Source organism: Bacillus rossius, chromosome 17 (assembly GCF_032445375.1).
Source record: "Bacillus rossius redtenbacheri isolate Brsri chromosome 17, Brsri_v3, whole genome shotgun sequence".
Classification (NCBI taxonomy): domain Eukaryota; kingdom Metazoa; phylum Arthropoda; class Insecta; order Phasmatodea; family Bacillidae; genus Bacillus; species Bacillus rossius.
Genome location: NC_086344.1, coordinates 37,199,259 through 37,220,054, shown reverse-complemented (window position 1 = coordinate 37,220,054; position 20,796 = coordinate 37,199,259). Strand labels below are relative to the sequence as shown.

The 20,796-nt window shown below is 39.7% G+C and overlaps 2 protein-coding genes across 2 annotated transcripts; one reads left to right on the top strand and one right to left on the bottom strand.

Annotated features, from left to right (window-relative positions):
- Positions 1 to 4,487: 4,487 nt before the first annotated feature.
- LOC134540690 (chromatin accessibility complex 16kD protein) lies at positions 4,488 to 9,174 on the top strand. Its single transcript, XM_063383566.1, has 3 exons — positions 4,488 to 4,764; positions 7,008 to 7,128; positions 8,707 to 9,174. Exons 1-3 carry the CDS (start codon positions 4,600 to 4,602, stop codon positions 8,784 to 8,786), a joined length of 366 nt encoding a protein of 121 aa, XP_063239636.1. The 5' UTR covers positions 4,488 to 4,599; the 3' UTR covers positions 8,787 to 9,174.
- On the bottom strand, positions 9,164 to 17,458 carry LOC134540655 (transcription factor RFX3-like). The gene is made up of 4 exons (XM_063383529.1): positions 17,213 to 17,458; positions 14,294 to 14,496; positions 11,833 to 11,986; positions 9,164 to 9,507 (listed from the first exon to the last, which is right to left on the bottom strand). Exons 1-4 carry the CDS (start codon positions 17,456 to 17,458, stop codon positions 9,448 to 9,450), a joined length of 663 nt encoding a protein of 220 aa, XP_063239599.1. The 3' UTR covers positions 9,164 to 9,447.
- Positions 17,459 to 20,796: the final 3,338 nt, after the last annotated feature.

Below are 20,796 nucleotides of genomic sequence, written 5' to 3'. Positions count from 1 at the left end.
TTGAGGAAGAGCGATGAAACCAGTACTATAATGCACGCAAGCGAACACGGGCCCTCGCGGTCTAGCTTCACAATGCCCGGCTATTGCGTTTACGTCATTCCGTGTGACCAACAGAAGCAGTAGGTACGGCCAGAGGCGTACCCAAGGGGCAGGGGTTAGGGGTTCAACCCCCCCCCCCCTCCTTAGCACAAATTATTTTTTCTTAACTGAAAGCAGGTTAGCTAAAAGCCTGGGTGTCTTACTGCTATCACCGGCAACTGCACTGGAGGGGAAGAGTAAGCGAGCCGTACCGATTCTCCTTCCCTTCCCCTACCCCTGTCACGAGCAGAAGCTATTAGGTTGTGACGCCGTGACGGGTCCCAAGCTTTCAAATATCTTACACCTACTGTATTTAACCAGCGCGGTAACTGGGTAACTCTTCAAGCTAAAGATAATTGTTTCCAGGAATAGGCCAGTTCTGCCGAAACCCAAACATTTTTATTCCTTTTTTTCTTTGTACTGTCGAGCTTCGAGCATGATTTATGATTTTGAGTGGACGTAAACAAGGCACTTGGATTGATAAAAATATCTTTAATTAATTTCTTACTTCATCAATCAAACAATTTTTTTATTAAAAAATTAATAATATTTTTACCATTACAATATTAAAAGTTAAGTACAACGAAAACTGATAAAATAGCACTATTTTACACCTTAAAATCCAAATTTTTTCCGCTTTATTTGGGGGGGGGGGGGGGGCAATGCTTCTAACCCCACCCAAATCACAAATCCTGGCTACTCCGCTGGGTACAGCCGCGGTTTTGTTTTGACTACGTTAAAAATTGCTCTCCTACAAAAATGAGAAGTCAAATTTCCCTGGACAATGATAATCGCTGTGAGATCTGCAGACGTTTGTGATACAGCACTTAACCGAGTCACAAACTGTATATTCCGAACACCATTGGGGTTGGTGTAGAAAACGTGTTGCAAGACAACTCGCTGATCCGATGCATGATTTATTTATGGTAATGTAGAGAAAACACATTTTCTTGAATTTTCAGTGTTTCTCGCCCTAAAACGAGGAGCTTTGCCCTGAATCTGATAGACTTCACCTTGCACACCCAAACACCTTTATTATTAGTACGTGACTTTACAGAAAACCTTCGTACGGCCCGATGAACTATGGTAAAAAATAAAACTTTTTAACTAAAGTTTGTTCCTTACCTCTTTTTCTTTTGATCTGTAAATACAACAATATAAAATTAGTGGTCTCGTGAATGTAAATTGTGAAAATTTTGGGTATGTGTACTTGAGCCTCTGCCCACAAATCTATCAATGTAAATGTACCATTTTTCAACTGCCTGAAACTATTTGTCAGTAAAAACAATTTTTAAAAAAAGTGGTAAAATGCTTGGGGTGATAATCTGTAGGCTCGGGTTCGATTCCTACTAAAATGGTTATTTTTTTACATTTTCATTTTAATATTTCTCGCAAAATTAAACTATTAATTACAGAAATTAAATATGTTTAAACAATTAAATTACATAATCAGGTAAGAGTTGAAATAAAATAAACACTTACGAAAATTCTAGCAAGTAATTATCTACTCTGCTTTTTATTTATATGAAGCAACATTACATTTTTTCCATTTTCCAATAAAATAATACAGGTTAAACCAGGGGCGCAACAACAGGGGGGGGGGCAAGGGTATTTTGCCCCCCCCCCCTCTGAAACCTTGAAGTGGGGGCTAACAGGGGCAAAGAAAGTGCTGTGTATCAATTTTTAGATAATAAAACTGCTTAAATTGCACCATTTTCCACCTTGAAATACAAATTTTTCCCGGGGGAGGACCCCCGGACCCCCCCGCTTCAATAGGGGGGATCGATGATTATTTATAAAAAGGTATATTGCGGCCCCCCCTTTGGAAATTTAGTTGTTGCGCCCCTGTGTTAAACTGTTTGAATATATTATATATTATCCAGACCTATACTCAGCATGGAACCTTCGTCTCTGTAGCCAGGATCCTATTTTTTACTTTTGAAGTACCCTACTTTCAAAAATGTGCGAGTTAAATGCTATTTAAACATTTTTCTTATAGTATTTTAACAAACTTTTAAACCCTAAAACTGTAATATTTTTTTAAAATTTCTTATTTGTGTTTTCTTGAACGAAATGTGAAATTTTCCTTTAAATTTCATGGGTGCCCCCAAACACACCAGCACCATTCTCAGTCCTTACCATTACCACATAGGCCTGAACCTCATTCTATAAAAGAGGCCCTTGGGACCCAGACACCGGGGCTTGGTAGTCGAATCCCCTAGAAAAGTTTCAAATGCATCATGTTTGTATTTCCAATTTAAGCTATAAACATATATATATTCCAAAATCTATACAGTTGATTCACATCCAGCCGAATGTTCTCAGAGTTTACTGAAATGTGGTTGCCAATTCGATTCTAAAATCTTTTAAAATAATGGCATGCCATAGATGCCTTTTCCTATTTAAGAAGCTACCAACTGAAATAAAATTTACAAAAAAGCTTAGCAAAGCCCCAGTTTTAAACCATTAATGATGGCCTGTCTTGCGACTCCTCACCTCCTCAATGTCCTTATTTTCATCACCCATCTGATCAGACTCAGATGTGCTTTGTCCAGCTCTTCAGCTCTGTCCCTGCCCATTGCTCCATGGCCGCAATTACCAGGATTGACCAGATCAATATAGTTTTAAGTTTTATTTTTACAGCCCATGTCGACCTCCTCAGGCGTAGGTACACTCTAGCAAGCCCAGACCTTCTTAATTTAACTAAATTTTTTAGCATATTAAACAAGTTTTTAAAATTAGTTATATTTAATTTTTAAAAAGCGTGTGTATAATTCGACCTTTATTTAACTACATTGTACCGTAACATTTCATTTTTTCGCCAGATTAAGTTATTATTTATGTTTATTTATTTGTATACTCTATGTCAGATATTTAATTTATTTAAAAACGGTAATTATTTTAAAGTGTATCTCTATAAGAATATTGTTCTATGGACTGAATAGACGTTTGAATATGAACAATAACCGAGTCCCCTCTAAGGAGGTAATGACTTTGAAACGGTAAACTGTAAAATTGACGCCGTTATTATTTAATGTAAATTATAATTTCAGTATTTGTCTATTTAAATTTAACGTGAAATTTTGTGTTCCGCGCAATTGTTGCGCGCGGATTTTGTAAGTTTAACAGTAATTAATGTAACAGTTTTTGGTTTTCGGCCAATCACGGGCCGCTATTTGAAAAAAGTCACGCATTGTTAACTGATTTAATTTGAGAAGGTTGAAGGAAGAATTAAATGGCTTCGTGACGTCGATGAAAATAAATCCTAAGAAATAGTTAGAAAGTTGTAGGCATCCTGAACTAAGGATGATAATTATGCATTGTTAGGGTGTAAACGTGCATAAGTAGGGCTTTATCTAGAAAGATAGACATTAGGAGTGATATATACGTGAGTAAAAGAATTGTAAGAGTTAATCACCACGTACCTCCCATACAATCGTCACATCGCGGCCCTAAATGAACTATAAACATTGAGATTTTGAATTTAAATAATATTGTCTACGAGAAACTGAATTTTTGATAAAATTTATTTTATTTTTTACACACATTTAACTTAACTCAGAGGTCTGATGAAAGAGAGACTCTGAGCTCTACCGACGTTATAAAACCTATTTATCCGAGGTAATAATAATAAGGAACCCAAACTCATTGAACTGAAACTGTGTAATATATAACGTCGAACCCGAATCAAAGACTTTTGCTTGGTAATGAAATGTGCGCATCGTCACTCCTGTCAGTTGGTAATTTTATGTGTATTGCGGTGCCAATAAGCAGTTAGGAAATTTGGAACTAATAATTAAGCATTAATAGTAAGGGTAAATTTGAAACATTTCTTTTAAATAAGTAAGTAAAATTTTCAATTGTGTGTTGGTTTTATATTATTTCTATTTCATCTATTCAAGTTTATATATTTTATATTATATATATATATATATATATATATATATATATATATATATATATATATATATGTGTGTGTGTGTGTGTTTATGTTTCTAAGCCAATCCCTAACTGTGGCATAATTTTCCTGACACATGCCAACTGAATATTACCTAAGCAGTATTGTTTTACACAGAGAAAGTAAGCTCTACCAAATTAAATTGTCCCCATCAAAGTGGGGCCATTTGTGAGCAAAAGTTGCCCTACAACATTTTTAGCATATTACAAAAGTTCTTTTAACTTAGTTATATTTAATTTTTAAAAAAGCGTGCGTGTAATTGGTTTTTAGCTAGCTGGATAGAATTGATCTTTTACTGCCATAACCATAGAGAAATAATTTTTTTATAGCACAAATGTTAAAACAATTTCTCTATTAAACGCTTCCTCCTTGGATCGATATATCGACACGCAAATGTTAAAACATTTTCTCCACTAAACACTTCCTCCTTGGATGCTTGGATCGATATATCGACATAACCTTTATGCTTTGTTTATTTTGGTGTTTGGTTAGGCGCAAATTCAAGGAAGGTTTGGTGATGGTCAAGTGTAATGTGAAATTGATTTAGTTTTCATACCATTGCAATGACTACTCGTAGTACACCTACAAAAAATGAAGAGAGGCTATACTGTGAAGAATTGTTTCGAGAGCTAAAACTACCTGCTGATCGAATTAAAACTGTAATGAGAAGTTCTCCTGATGTGGAGAAACTAACAACGGATTCGTTGTATATAATGACCAAGGCAACGGTAAGGCATGTTTAAACATGATACGTGTAATTCCTCTAATTTGTGCTTAGCGTCCTAACAAATTTGAAGTTAATTAATGACAACAGGTACATTTCTGTGAAATTTCTGTGAGAATATTACTAATTTTCCTTTTGATAAGAATGGAAATAAGCTACGAACACATTTACCAACAAATTCTGTATATGGTGGTTTCGAATAATGTTGGTCTTCATTAAGTAATATTATCGGTAATACACGGATATCGCAGCATTTTAGAACGGAAAGAAAAAAAAATTGGATAACATGGTTTTCACACATTTCACACATCCCTAAATTTACTCCGAAAGGATGGTTTCGTAATTCCTACTATTTTGTGAAAAAACTAAATTTTTATATCTTGCATTACAATGCCTGTGCTTTAACGCTTCTGCCGCAATTCATTGTTTACCAGTAAAAAATAGTACCTATATGTTTTTTAGGAATCAACCCTGAAAGGAAGGTTTCTTAATTTTTACTGGTTTGTGAAAAAAAATAAATAAAGGTTTACAGCTTACATTACAGTTGGTATGTATTCACACAATTGCAGACTTTCATTGTTTACCGATTTTCAAAAAAAATGTTTAAGAGAGCTTTAGTCAGTGTAGATGTAAGAATAATGAAATTCTTTAAAATAACTTCTGTATTGCAATTAACTTAATGCTTATATTTCATGTTTGTTGTTTTATTAGAATAAGTAAATGTATTATGAATTTTTTGTTTTGTAACATTGCATTTAAAGTACGTACTATTTTGAGTCATGTAACGAAGGAGTCTAATGGGAAGCAAAAATTTGAACGTCGTTAATTTTCTGTGAGGAATACGTGCTCTGCACTGAAGTAGCTGACACATTGAATTGTGCAATATTTCCAAGGAATTCTTTGATTACAGCCGTCGTATATTCTGTGTTCGTTATGGCTGGTGTCTCATGAATCCCAGTTTATCCCTGGATCCTTATTGCATGATCCTGTTGGCTTGATCCTGTGGTACATGATGCTTGCTGTTTTACTGTTTTAGTTCAGTATGTTGGAAGATCCTGCACATGAAAGAAATTGCGAAATAAGTAAGAATAGTGATTGTAGGTTGAAAAAAAAATCCTGTTTATTCAACTTACGATCATAATTCATTATTACATTACATTATTTTTTTTTAAAGTACAGGATATTCCCATTTACTGAATTAAAACCTCATTTACGACAGGATCGAGCCACCAGGAAAAAACCTTCAGGATCCAGGGATGAACTATAAATATATGAAACTGAAAAATTAGCATTTTTTTAACTCTCCATAGTTCGCCACAGTTGTGTGAAAGAGATACACAATAGCGAGTAAACAATGAATGGCGGTGGTAGAGCGAAAAAACAGGTGTTGTAATGTAAGCTTTAAACTGTTATTTCTCCATGAACCATTAGGAATTAAACCATCCCTTCAGGGTAGATTTAGGGACGTGTGTAGTGTGTGAAAACCATGTTTTCCGTTCTAAGAAGCCTCAATATCCGAGTGTTACCTTATCTTGCGAAACCACATTTTTAATGCTTGCCTCTTTTTCCCGTTTTGAATCTCGTATTATCGTTGCTCTGCTTCCGAAATTGCGAGCGTATAAGGCACGCCGATCTACCTGCATCACCTTTTCCTGTCTTTACTTAAAATAATTGTTGAATGGTCCTACTTATGGCATGTTTAATTTACAAAAGGTCAAGTTTGTATTTTGGTTAAAACTGTGAACTCTTCCTGTGTATAAATAGAGGTTATTGATTACGACCAGTAAATTTCAGCATAAACGTGCATCTAATTATTAATATGCATGGTATTACCAGGGTCTCCACAGTTAGTACTTTCGTACTAGATCTAGTACTTTTATAAGTTTTTTAGTGGTCAAGTACAGATCTAGTACTTCTTTCTTTAATATAATATTATTACAGTAACTCCAATATGTTTTATTATTAAGCGTGATTATTTTTAAAAACTATGGAATGTATGTGTGTGTTTGGTGTGATATATTTAAGTTAGAGCATTGCAATGTCATAATAACTTCCTAAATTGTTAAAACCATAACAAATTATAATATAGTACTTTTTTTTTTTTTTTCAAATCTAGTACTTTTTTCTCGCCTAAGTTGGTACGAAATATTTTTTCCTTGTGGACACCGTGGGTATTACATGATGGTACAATTAATTCTGGTGGAGGGATGTTTCTTGAGTTCGACTGACGTGTCCTGTGTTGTCTAGGAGATGTTCATTCGGGACCTCGCTCGCCGGGCGCACGCTTCGAGCGGGAAAGAGAACACCATCGACTACAAGCACATAGCGGATGTCGTTCAGTCCGAATCGGCGTTCGAGTTCGTGAGAGGTGGGTGGCCCAGCTACTGATGATCGTTTCTATCACGGCTATGTGTTTCACCGATAGTTTTAGTTTAATTTAAGTTTATTAAAATCGTTGTGAGGTACAAGCAAGGTTCGTGCAGACAGGGAAAACTCTTGACGTAACAAATTGAAATTTGGAGATCAGTCTATTCAGCAATTGAGTAGTAAAACTCTGGTAATAAGCACAAACATGAGATGGGCGTTTCAGCCGCCTGAATATGTAAAATTGTGTGAAATTAGCATGCCTTCCAACCTTTGCTGCGGTTTGACCGTAAAATTTGCGGGAAGGTAGGGTTTTCTTACGGTTTTATGGTGGAAAGGTATGTTTTCACGGGTAGGGCAGGTCAGCACTGGTTCTTTGTCAACATGTTTGTATTGCATTGAGGTCTCTGTAAAAGAAAGAAGCGTTATTGCAACGCGTTGTAGCAGATGTTCCGCATCCTCCGATACAATTTTTACGGGAAATGTTCTCGAGACAACAGCACCATCACATACAAATATAACCACCTGAATACATGAAGCAGACTTACCAACTGCAGTAGGCACCCTGCTGAGGTGATAGGGAGTGTGTATGCCCCTTGCTTGATCATAAAAATAAGTATCTAAAATCTAAAAAAATAAAAAAAAATAGCATTACATTAAATTTACTATTAGTACTTGAAAATAAGCAGTTTTTTGACCTTTCTGTAAAGTTACTGAAATGTTAATTAGGCGGTATTGTTAGCTAAGCAACGTATAATTCATTTAAGAACAGAGGATTTTAAGGACAGATAATGTAGAACGTTTGAAAAAAAAATTTTTGCAAAGACGTTTGTTAAAAATAAATATGAAATTATTATTTCAGTTTTTACTGACCTTTTAAAACGTTGCACTTGGCCCATGTTTCTTTTTGTGCTAAAGTTTGTGTTAGTTTATTATGCCAATATGTGTGAGGAAAAGGACATTAAAAAAATTACATTTGTTTGTTTTCCCCCCAGTATGTTTAGCTTAAAAGTTTAGTTTTGTCAAGCTCCTAAATATTTTAGGTTATTAGAGAGTAAACAAAAGTGTTGGTTTAAGCGATGGAATAAGTTAGAATAAATAATAATTGCAAAGAATTTAAGGTTGCTGATAGAATATCAGTGTGTTTTGTAGTACGCTAATTATTTTTATGCACCAGGTTTAGAGATTCAAAATTAAATGCATATTTATGTACTCTGTTTCTTAGAGCTATATGTAGTAAAAAAAAATTATTAGAAAGTGAGAGAGTAATTTTTAACATTAAAATTTATATTTATAAAAATATTTACAATGTTTCAAAGACAATTTTGGTTAGCACATTCAGTAACACTAAATGTAATTTAGGTTATGTAAACAAAATTTGCCACGTATGATTTTCACAAAATATAATATTTTCCAAACATTGACTTTAATTCACAGAAGTTGGTAGTAATGAGTTAAGTCTCTTTCATTCCTGAACAATTTTCACTCGGTTAGTCATTAATATTTTAATTTTGTTCAAATGTTGAAACTTACTTTTTTTTTGTTGTTAATTGTGGTGTTACATGCTTTCCTTTGTTTACAGAAATGGTGCCTCACAAGATAACGTTTAGACAATACAAGGAAATGAAAAGACAGAAAGACAAGTTGAAAAAAGGAAAATAGGATGAGTTAGAACATGAAATTTTTTTTTACTGTTAATACGTATTGTAATTTATAAGGATCTAAGATTTGTTAAACTTGTTTTTAAAATTGTGGAGGTGTCGTATTTACCTCCTGCTGAAGTGATTTAATTATTAATTTGTGTAATTTTTACACCCACTTGAAGTTGCTCTTGTAGTAAAGTTTTTAAAATTATAAATTGTCCTTTTAATATTTAACTGTAGTGAGCGTGCCACTCTGAAGTTCAGTGATCTATAAATTTCAAACTTTAATTGGTTTGTATCCGCAAATTGTAATCATCTATAGTGAATACTGTCAGAGGGAAATCAGAGGAAAATTGGAATGAGAAAAAAAAAATGATTGAAATAAAAACACCTTACTTTAAAAAAAATAATATTTAGTTTTATTTCATAATCCTTTCTTAAAATTATTTTAACGTTGTTATTTAGCAGGCAAAAAATTCAAGTACAAAAAATTTCATAAGTTATCACATGCCGCTCACAAGCAAACAGCTCTATAGAGTATTTTTTTTTGCGTAAAATGAGGAACTTCATAAATTTATGACGCGGTGCGTGACGTGGCTTCCTGGCCGGTGGACACCCGGCGAGTGCGGTCCCTGCCCCTCTGGAGTCCCGGGACGGGGTCGACTCGGGCTCGGGCGCTGCTACTCGGCGAACATGGGTAGGTCCGGCTCCGTCGCGGGATCCTGGCCTCCCACCAACTTCTGGAACGAGCGAGAGAGTGTGCAGTGGTGGGGGCGGCTGGGGGAGGGGGAGGGGAACAATCGCTCCGTCCTGAACACAGTGTTTTAGCTGAACAACGCCGCACACAGCACATTTCCCACAGGAACAACACTCTTGGGACGCTCCCAGAGCTGATAATTTATATGTACGTGTACGTGCGGACCCGAAAGCTCTGGAGTCTCTCGGAGCCGCCAGTCTAAGTCATCGGATATGAACTTCTGCAGATCCCCTGGCTGGCATCGTGTATATGTGTGTGTGCTACAAAAAATGTAGTCATTACAAATTGACATCCTCTACCATGCAGTATTATTTGAGAAGCGTGCTTCATTTGCAACTATAAAAATCCTTTCAGTGCGAGAGAGTCGGGTGGTAGACGTCGTAGCGGAACGACAGTCAAGTCCGGCCGTATGGTAGGGAGATACCACCAGCTCTGGGCCAGGTTGTAAAGCCCCGTTTACACGTTGCCAGTAACCCGCCCAAAATGGTCGAGTAGTAACTGGTAGACAGTTACTTGACTCGTGTAAACGGGTATGGCGAGCTACTCGTACAGGCCAGTTACAACTAGCATGCCAGTAACTGGAGGGGCGAGGTACTACAAAAATATTTGTTTCACTGGCGCACTGGCCTTCCCCCACCACCACAATTCTTGGTATCTGCGAGCTACTTGAAGCGTGTAAACGCGCATACTAGCAGCTATTTACTCGACACATGTAAACGCTCCTGACGAGCTACTTATACAAGTAGAGTAGCTGGGTTCTAGTGACCAACTTGAATGGTCGAGCTACTGACCCACTGGCGTGCGAGCTACTAGCAACGTGTAAACAAGGCTTAAGGGGAATCCGTCACCTCTGCTTGTGTATCCTTCGCCAGTGAACTGGTGTACAGAGATCACGGGGGAAAAGGGAACAACCCACGGAGAAGAATCAACTGCATCGTCTCCAGGAAGGACCAGCCGCCCGGCAGCCTCCACAGCAAACAGACGCTCGTGAGTAGAGACGTCGGCAGATGCCATTCTCATGCAGAGGTGGGGGAAGAAAGATCCCCTCCACTCCCATCCCAGTCAGACCCGGATGCCTGTGCACCAACCCATCAAACCCAGTAGGCAGACATTTTTTGATAAATTGTTAAGCGTGCGGCACATAGACGGAACAGTACACAAAGAGTCACGCGACAAAATAAAATAAATAATTGGGTACGTATGTGGCAGCCAAATGCTTTGTACTCATTGCATATTAAAAAGAATTTTCAAGTGTCATCTTTTTTTAAAACATTCCCGGGGGAGAACTTGCGATCTCCCCTCTCAATCCCTAGAAACAGGTTTAGCCAAGCTATATTCTAATAATTAACTTCCGGGTTTCCCCCGTCTTCCACGAAACCTAGCTACGCCCGTGGCAGTACTGCCAAGTATGAATGATTTTCAGTAATCATTACCGATTTAGACATCCAGTTAAGGAACTTCGGAGTGTTAGTGTACCTATTATGAAAACGGATAAACTTAAGGACATCTCAAAATCAGCGTTTCTCACCATAAATATCGGACATGTATCTCGTGTAAAGTACTTAACATAAATATGAATCCTGAAAATTATTTTTAGCTTTTTAATTATAAAAAAAAAAAATTTGCAAACCTTGTTTTAATCTTTTAATTTACTTGATGGATTGTATATGAGTGGTGTTAATAACTTTGCAGTCCATCATCTCATCGTGAACCCTACATGTATGCATGAATGTGATTAGGTGATGACCCTTCAAAGCTTCTTCGAAACCTGAAATTCTTAGATAAAAATTTCCACTTGCAGAAAGTAGTGATCTTCACGTTGTGTCCCACTGCTTGTGTTTGGCGACACGGCTACTGTCTTATGTTGCATGTTGGATTACCAAGTACTGAGCCGTGCTCGGTTGATGATGAGCGTCGAGGGTTCCTAGCAATGGGAGGAGGGGGGGGGGGGCCGCCCTCGTTTGAAACACGCCTTCACGCCGCTGGCCCAAGAGCAAGAGCCCGCTGATGACCGATGGGTAGAGACCTGCAAAATTCGCGGATTCATTCGGCGATAGGCCAGAATTCAAACACATATACCTCTTAGATAATTTTGCTATTGGCCTTACTGTTCATCTGGACGAATCTCAACCAGTTATAAACCCCTCAACCAAAGAAGGATCGAATCACAGACGAACCAGCCGAGACACGACTTACAAGTCGGCAGCCAGTGAACGTGCGGTACAGGGGTATGTGCAGTCCATCCTGGAGGCCGTCGAAATGGCGAATTTCGCAGGTCTCTACCGGCGGGCGGGCGCGAGCAACGCACCTGGGCCGCGACGAGCAGGGGTATCTGCCGCAGCTCCCGGGCGACGCGCTGCTCCACCAGGTGGTACAGGTAGCCGTCCAGCAGCAGCCGCAGCAGGTAGAGCGAGCCGAAGCTGCCGACGCTGGCGAGCGTCACCTCCCGCATCACCAGCGAGCTGCGGCAACGCCCGGCCCTCCCCGGCTCTAGTCAGAACTTCTTACACCAGGAAATATTATATATAGGGACACCTGTATTTCGCGAATACATTTCGTGTCAAGGTATTTCACAAAATACTGTAGCTTTTTCTAAGAGTCATGGCAAATTGTGAGGGTGCAGCAGTACGGTGACCACATTCTCATTGGCCCCGTCAAGAGCGGGACGACACCTCTCACCGACCTCAGCCAATAACCACAGGAGAAAAGCTACAGTATTTTGTGAAATACCTTGACACGAAATGTATTCGCGAAATACAGGTGTCCCTAATTATATACAGTAGACCATATACGACGACTAACCGCTTGTAACGACGATGATGTTCGCTCAAGTTAGGTTTCATAGTTAGGCACTGGGAAAATAAACCTTTTGGTGCGACTCAGTTTCAAGTGACCAACTGCTTATAGCGACCATTAATTACGAATATTATATTACATCCGGTTAAAACGACGCGCAATGTTTTGTTTTTCACGACCTACCAATACCTCGGCGCCCCAACTTCACCCCTCCGCCCCCTTTATTGGCGCGTGAATCCACAGTTAGTGGTTTGTCACTTGTTATGACAAGTTCTTAAAGCTCGAACAAAATGAGTTCTATGAAGCGAAAGTGTTTTACAATTGAAGGAAAAAAGTGCAATATTACACCGATTAGAAGCCGGTGAATCAAATGCAACCCTCGCAAAGGAGTTTGGCGTATCTCATTCTACAATATCAACAATAAAGAAGAACCATTAAAACCATTAAAATAAAGTATATGTGTTTATATATCCTACAAAATGTTTTATTTACCTAAACCGTTTTGTACGTCATCCGGTTAGTACGACATAGTTTCGCCGGTCCCTTGAAGGTCGTTATATCCGGATTCTACTGTATACAGTAGAGTACCCTTCAACCGTAATTCCCACAAACGGAACTCCCGATATCCGGAACTAATTTTCCAAAAAAAATTGAAACATTTCCGCACTGGAAGGAGGCGTTTTTGCTTTTGCCTGACTGTACATGTCTTGTATGCGCGCGCGCACGTCTGTCACAGAGCTAATTAGTGCCAGTCTTTCCCGCGCATTGCGTAAATACATCGCTGGTTTTCGAGTCGGATGTAAATTACTATAAAGATGTTTATGCTATAAGTAGTTTTATTGTTTCACTATGTCAAGTAAACTGAAAATTCCGGCCGGCCTGAGAGTATGTACACCGACTCCCACTACACACGCTGACACACATGATAGCCAGTAACATTTACTTCCAACGTGTGATGCTTTCAGTTTGTAGACAATAATTTAGTGTACAATTACGTATTATGTACATATTTATACGTTAATATATGGTTAAACAGTCTACATTTACCTGTATTTCTCTATCTGTGTTTTTAAACGAGATGCTTGAAGTGCTATTCTTGTGTATGTGAAATGTAAACTGTGCATGGCAGTGACTATACACTCTCCAGGAAATGTGACTCACTAGCACGTCAACACAGAAGTAACACAACACTGCAGCTGTAGTCCTAATACCTCCCTTGACCCCTTATCTTCTTCCTCTTCGCTCATGCATGCACCCACCCACAGAGATAAGAAAAGCGTGCCTGCCAGCTGGCTAGAATGAAGGTAATTCAACCGGCCCGGATGCCGGCCCTACTGCAACTCCCCTTACCCGGAATTTTCCCATAACCGGAATAGACCTCCCCCTAATGATTCCGGTTGAGGGGTGCTCTACTGTATATTTTTTAATTTTGAACGGATCAACGTATATAGGTCAAGGTCATAGTATTCTATTTTTTTTTTATGCTTTCTACTTGTACGAGTGTAGTATATTCAACACCTAAGCCCTTAGTTTTGTGTCTTGGAATGCCGGTCTGTGTGTTGCAAAGTTGTTTTTCCTCCCGTTTTTTTTTTTTTTCTCTCGAGTACCCGGATAAGCACTTAGACCACGCACTTTGACTTCAGTGCTATCTGCAGTAGAGGAATAAAATAGCGTGGTATGCCTACGAGTCGCGAAAATTCGTGTTTAAATTTTTGTTACATATTTGTGGCAAAATGTTATCAGTGTTCGGGGTGAATTTCTGTTCCGGAACTGAAAAAAGGCCGGGGGAATTTTTTCATCAGTGGTCGAGCTAGCCACCCCTTGGGGTTCGAATCCCGGCCGGGTACGGCGACTGTTCGCTCGTGGATGTTCTCCTTTCCAGGGGCGAGGCCCTCAGCGCACTCTTAAATGCTTTTCCGTGAGCAGGCCCCCGCTCGGATACGTCCCGAGTGGTTTCGAGACGGCATGGACACCTGCAGTAGGTCCAGCGGAGGAGGAACTTGCGCGCCGCGCCGACGTACGCCGGCTTGCCCTCGTACGGCTGCAGCGCCTGCTGCGCGGCGTCCTTGAGCCAGGCGGCCAGGCCCTCGAGCTGGCGTCCCTCGCGCAGGCAGCCCTTCAGCCCCTCCACCAGGCACGCCAGAGTCTCCTCCTCGCAGCGGGTCACCCAGCAGGCCTGCGCAAGCCACTCCTCAGCAGGGCGACCGGTGGTCCGTTCCATCAGCACGAGGAGTCGGGAACACACGAGAGTGTTCGCCATGGGCGTACCCAGGGGGGGGGGGTGTTTTGGGGGTTCAACCCCCCCCCACCCCCCTTCTTGGCGACCCTTCCCGCCTCACGGCAACTCTGGAGAGGACATTTTCTTGCTTAAGAAGATTAAAATCCTATCTGCGGAACACCATATCTCAGGACAGACTGAATGGATTGGCCTTACTGAATGTCCACTACAACATCCACATCGACCCGGAGAATGTGGTTACTGAATTTGCCAAAAAAAAAAAAAGAATTCTTCTGTAAAAAATTTGTAAGCTTAAAAAAGTTAATTATAAACAATTATTTTTTGGTGTTAGTGGAGTTTTTCTTAAAAATCAGATGCGCCCCCCCCCCCCCCCCGAAAAAAAATCCTGGGTACGCCTATGGTGTTTGCCACCGTAGGCCAGGATCGCACCTACGCTCGTAAGCAGCCCTGCATAAGGCATGCACGTGAGCAGAATACAGAAAGAAACAAACCTTCAGGCGGGAATTTTGGATGGTTTAAGGCAGGTGTCGGCCGACTTGTCGAATGAGATGAACCAATTTTTAAATAAACAGATGTTCAAAATTTTTCAGAGAGCTGCAACAAGTTTTCCCTCTATATGTACATGGAATTTTAAGACTCTCTCTCTCTCTCTCTCTCTCTCTCTCTCTCTCTCTCTCTCTCTATATATATATATATATATATATATATATATATATATATATATATATATATATATATATATTTATTCACAAATTCAACATAAAATCTTAAAAATAAACTCCACTCAAAACAAGAAAACCTAAATTATTTTCATTAATTATTAAAATAAATAAACCACCTGGGCTTTGTAAATTTCATTACTTAGTTGGAACGGTGACCTTGCATCGTTTTTGAAAGATTAGCTATGTCTGGTAAGTAACTAATTTTTTTTAACAATTTCTGGCATGATTGCAAGTTGTCCTCAGTTTATTTTTTATTTGATTCATCGAAGAGAATGTTTGTTCACATGAATAGAAAGAGCCAAAGATTGTTAGAAATAGAAAATGCTAGTTTTTAGTTGTGTCATAGGTTTCGGGAAGTCTATTCCGCTTTATCAAATATGATTTGCTCTAGTTCAGGCATTTTATATGTGGCTATCTACTTATGATATATCAAATTTTATTTCTCTCTTCGTACTCTTACAAGCAAGGTTTCGGGAAGACTATTCTGCTTATCAAATATGATTTGCTCTATTTTAGGCATTTTATATGTGGCTATCCACTTATTATGAGATATCAAATTTAATTTCTCTTTTCGTACTCTTACAAGCAGCTAATCGAGATCTGATTTTTTTTTTGTTTTTTGATGTGGCAGTGTGGTGAGTTGTAGGGATGTAAAATCCCAGGAAAATAACCGCATGCGGCCTGCCGTCCCTCAAACACACGGCCGAGGGCTAGTCATCGTCTCCGTCGCTCCCGCTCAAGAGGGAGAATGACCGACGTCCGTCCAGCGTCGGGGGTCGCCAGAGAGGACGGAGGGATGACGAGGTGCACGGGGCTGGGAACCGTGACGTAGTTAAAAAGTCACTTCGTGCCCGGTTGGTAACATCCGTCGTTAAAACACAAGTCACTTTCACGACTTTCCCCGCAGTGCGAGCGCTACGCTTCGGGCAATGTTTCGTGCATACAACCTGAGTTACCGTACATATTTCATTTGAGTTTCGCTACCATCCATGTTATCTTCTAACATGTAATAAGTAAAAAAACTGAGGAATAAGTATTTCATGTTAGTATCTCGCAAGTAAAATAAAAATGCTAATTGGACGTAGTTATGCAAAAAGGAACCAACCCACATGAAATCTATTCTGAGTATTTTGAAGTTAAAGTTAATTATAAATTGTAATTCTCGTATTGATAACATAATGTGTGTATAATTTTAATGGTCTAGTATAAATACTGATATAATAATAGCAATGACGGTACGATCAACCTTGTACTATTTTAATTTATTTTCAAATAAAATATAACAAAATTGTGGGTTGGTTTCCTTTTTGCATAACTACGTCCAATTAACTTAACAATATTTATTGCGATCAAACTTAGGCCTGAAGCGATGCAGATTACATTGTAGAAAGCTGCATGTTGTCCCACCATACCGAAATGGCTTCTCTTGCACTACAAGGAAACAATCATTGGCTAAGGGCATACCATAATTGCAGTCTTATGAGCGATTAGATAAATAATTTTCGTGAAGGAAAACAGTTCGGTGTACAAAGTAAAAAAAAACTGAGGAATAAATATTTCATGTTAGTATCTCGCAAGCAAAATAAAAAATTCTATATAACTAAACAGTATATCGATGGCGTAGAATGAAAACCTCGTATCTCAATTTTTGGACGAAAATACGTTTTTTTTTATATTTTTGGCTGGAAAACCTACCTTGCATCTCACAAGATGTTTGGCTGAAAGAAATAAAATGTGCATACTACTGCTTTCTATCGGGATATCACATAAAAGAATTGTACAACTATTAATTTGGGAGGGGGGGGGGGGAAAGAAACGTTTTTTTTTTGTCTCTGCTGTAAAATTTGCATTTTATGAGATACAAGGTTTACATTCTAAGCCATCGATATATTTCATGTTAAGGAAGGAAAGTGGGTGGGTGTGACGCTGACCTGGTGCTGTACCTGGGACAGGTCGACGCAGCGCGCGTCCAGCAGCATCTGGGTGACGCGCGACGGGTCTCGCAGCAGCGCGCCGGCCGCCTCGGCGACGCGCGCCAGCGCCAGGTGGCGGCGCAGGGCTCGCGCCAGAGCCCCGCCCGCCGCCATCTTGGCGCGCGCCAGCCCCGCGGGGCAGTTGCGCAGCGAGTTGGCCAGCCACGTCTCGAAGCTGGCGGCCAGGTCCTGCAGCGACTTCATCACGCCGCCTGCCCCGTTCAGGGGGGGGGGGGGGGGAGGATAAGAAAAAAATAAATAAATGCACCGCTCGGGGGGGGGGGGGGGGGGGGGAAATAAGAAAGAGTAAATAAATATACACAAAATCTAAAAAGTTTTTCATCAGTTTGACAATTGCCTCTTTAGGTGCAATATTTCACTGCGTGTTTTTGGTGTCATATATATTTGCATTAAAAGAGAATTTTATAAAATAATTTTCATAATTTTTTCTGTAGTTGGGAGGACCTCTGAACCACCTGGTTGGGCACTATCACATTCAAAGTCATGTATTTTTTTTTTAAATTTTAAATAGGAAGTGGGGGGAATGATTGTTGGTTTGAGGGAGTGGGGGGAATGATTGTTGGTTTGAGGGAGTGGGGGGAATGATTGTTGGTTTGAGGGAGTGGGGGGAATGATTGTTGGTTTGAGGGAGTGGGGGGAATGATTGTTGGTTTGAGGGAGTGGGAGAATGTGCCACGGTGGCCCCTGTGCCCCCCCCCCCCCCCAACCCTGCTGGAACAGCATTGGGGATGGACACCCCTGTCTCGGGCGTCGGGGGCCAATGCCAGGCCATCCATTCTCGAAACATACTCCAGGGGGCTCCGTTCCTGCAGCCGTGGCCAGTTCCTCACTCAAATTGTGCACGGCGCTTCTCAATGAACTCCGGTAAAGAAGTGAAATTTCAGAACAAATTAAATAAAAAAATTTGTCAGCCCACGAACTAAGAATGAAATGCAGTAAAACTGTCACTGTTTGGACCAGGGCTGTGACAGGTAAACCAAACAGACGGATAACAGAAACCTCTTAGTATAGTAACATCTATGACTTGTTGCCACAATGATTATCACCCAGGTAGCTTATATATATAGAGTCCCGGAAATTTTGTGGATTCCTCTGGCCTCGGGATAGAATTCAAATTGTAGGTGTGCTCGACCCATGTTTACTTTCCCATTGGTTGATTTCTTAGCGAGAACATTTTTATCCTTGTTATTTGGCACTACCTGATTCGCATACTTCTCTCCTAGCTGGACATCGTTGGCTCACGGTCGTAAAGGGGCGTGTCCAAACAACTGCGTGCCAATCATGAACACAGTGCGACAGTGTGGAGGCTTGCATTCTAGCTTTCGACTAAATGAATGCGCGAAAATTCCGTGGCTCTACTTATATATATATTGCTGGGAAGAGGGAGGGGGGAGGTTGCGGTATTGAATAGTTGTTAAAGTTAGTGGGTGCCACCGTGACTAGGGGGCACGGAACCGGCGGAGACTGTCCTGAAGACGTGATGTCACACATGTGGGGACATGACTCGTTTCCCCCTTACTCCTTTATAGTACTACTAGACACTGGCCTATGCTGGATGCTCACATGAGCGCTCTCAGCTTCACACACATGCACACGCACATGCAAATGCATACTTTTTGTAAATAATCACAGTGAAAGTCTCAAGAAATTAGATAATTTTTAAGCAACCAGTCAGTACCTTAACATACCTAACTATTTATTATAAAGAATCGGTGGATGACAAAAATTGTACTTTTCTACATAAAATGTGTGCATGGCACACAATACATATTGTGTCTTTGACGCAAGGCAACACAACATTCAAGTATAGTCTTCAATTACAGGAAAAATGTGGGAAAAAAGAATCAGATGAAACTACAAACAGATAAATTAAAAATGTGGGTGATATCTGAATGGATAAAACTGTACTTTTTTTCACGCGTATCGGTGGGGAGATGCAAATTTCATTAAAATAATCTGAGACACTGTAGCATCGTTTATGTTTCGTGATTGATACAGTTCCTGTCAGGTACATGTCTACTGTTAGGACACCAATCACAGTGAATCGGTACGGAAGCAAACACGTCCATGGTGTGTCTCAGTCAAATGAGGCGATGGCTTCTCTTGCAGGCGGCCGCCAATTACAAGGAAGAAACGCCGGTGCGAGCATGCCTTTTTTCATTCTAATGGGCGGTCAGGTTTATTCGCATTAAATGCCTACCCTTACGTAGCTTTTTTTTAAGTACCTGTATCGTAAATCCAGAAAATTGGAAACATCGGCTGACACAGATACACCACTAGTGATAGAGCCCTGTTTGTGATTATTTACAAGTATAGTGAATTGGTTTCGTGTCTGTTATCGGATATGTTAAAGAAATGTACCAGTGTTTGATCAGTAGAGGTTTTTAATCCATGTTGCCCATCACTAACCATCATATTGGTTGAATACTTTTCAATACTTCACTGTACAAAATAATGGAATTGGACAATATTGGCAAGTTTAAAACTATGTACTATTAAAAATATCCTTTTTTTCCTTATCCTTCCTACAATTTAAAAGGGTTTAGGGAATGTAGTGCAGAAAGGCGGAAGCAATCCGGGGAACTACCACTGGATGCGGATAGTAAATCGGCTAAAGTAGGTATTTGTACAAAGTGACGGCGTGAAAGGTTCACCTTGCGTACTGGGGCAATGTCGTTATACCGAGAAGTCCTTCCCAGTAGGTTTGGTTTTCATGCGTGTATGTGTATACTTGTGGTGTCTTGTACCTTTATAATTGTTAGTTTGTGGTGCCTGCCAGTATAATTACAGTGCCCACCATATAGTCTTGGGGTAAAGTTAACTTGCTAACTGTTGAGAGGCATGTAACTACTGTAATAATCACTACATAGTATAAAACAAAGTCGCTTCCCGCTGTCTGTCTGTCCCTATGTATGCTTAGATCTTTAAATCTATGCAACAGATTTTGATGCTTTTTTTTTTTTAATAGATAGAGTGATTCAAGAGGAAGGTTCATATGTATAATACATGCATAATATAGTAGAGAAACATTGATAATTTTAGAGGTTTCTAACGTGATGTCGTAAATAAACACATATTTTTGCGCTTACATTGCAAACGCTGGCTGAACCCTACGAGATAGATCAAAATAATGTACTACAGTATTGTACACCTTAAAAAAGGCCTACAAAAAAGTCCATGATGGTACATGTCTATCTCTTAGGGATAAACCACAATAACCATTTTTTATCCTTTACTTTTTACGAGAAATAATGGCTTATTTAAGAAGTGATTTTAAGCAATACAGCATTAATCCTTATCCAAAAGTACCATAAATACATTGTGCATTTAATATAGATCACTATGGCCCTTTACAGCATGTAATTAAAATGAATATTTTCAAGATATTACAGATTCGAAATGCAGGGACATAGCGGTCGCGGCGGTACCGGCCGGGGGGGATTACACCCGCGCCAAGTCGGGGCGGGTCGCTGGTAATAAACAGGGGCAGGAAATTTTCGCGAAAAAAATCCGAACGCCTA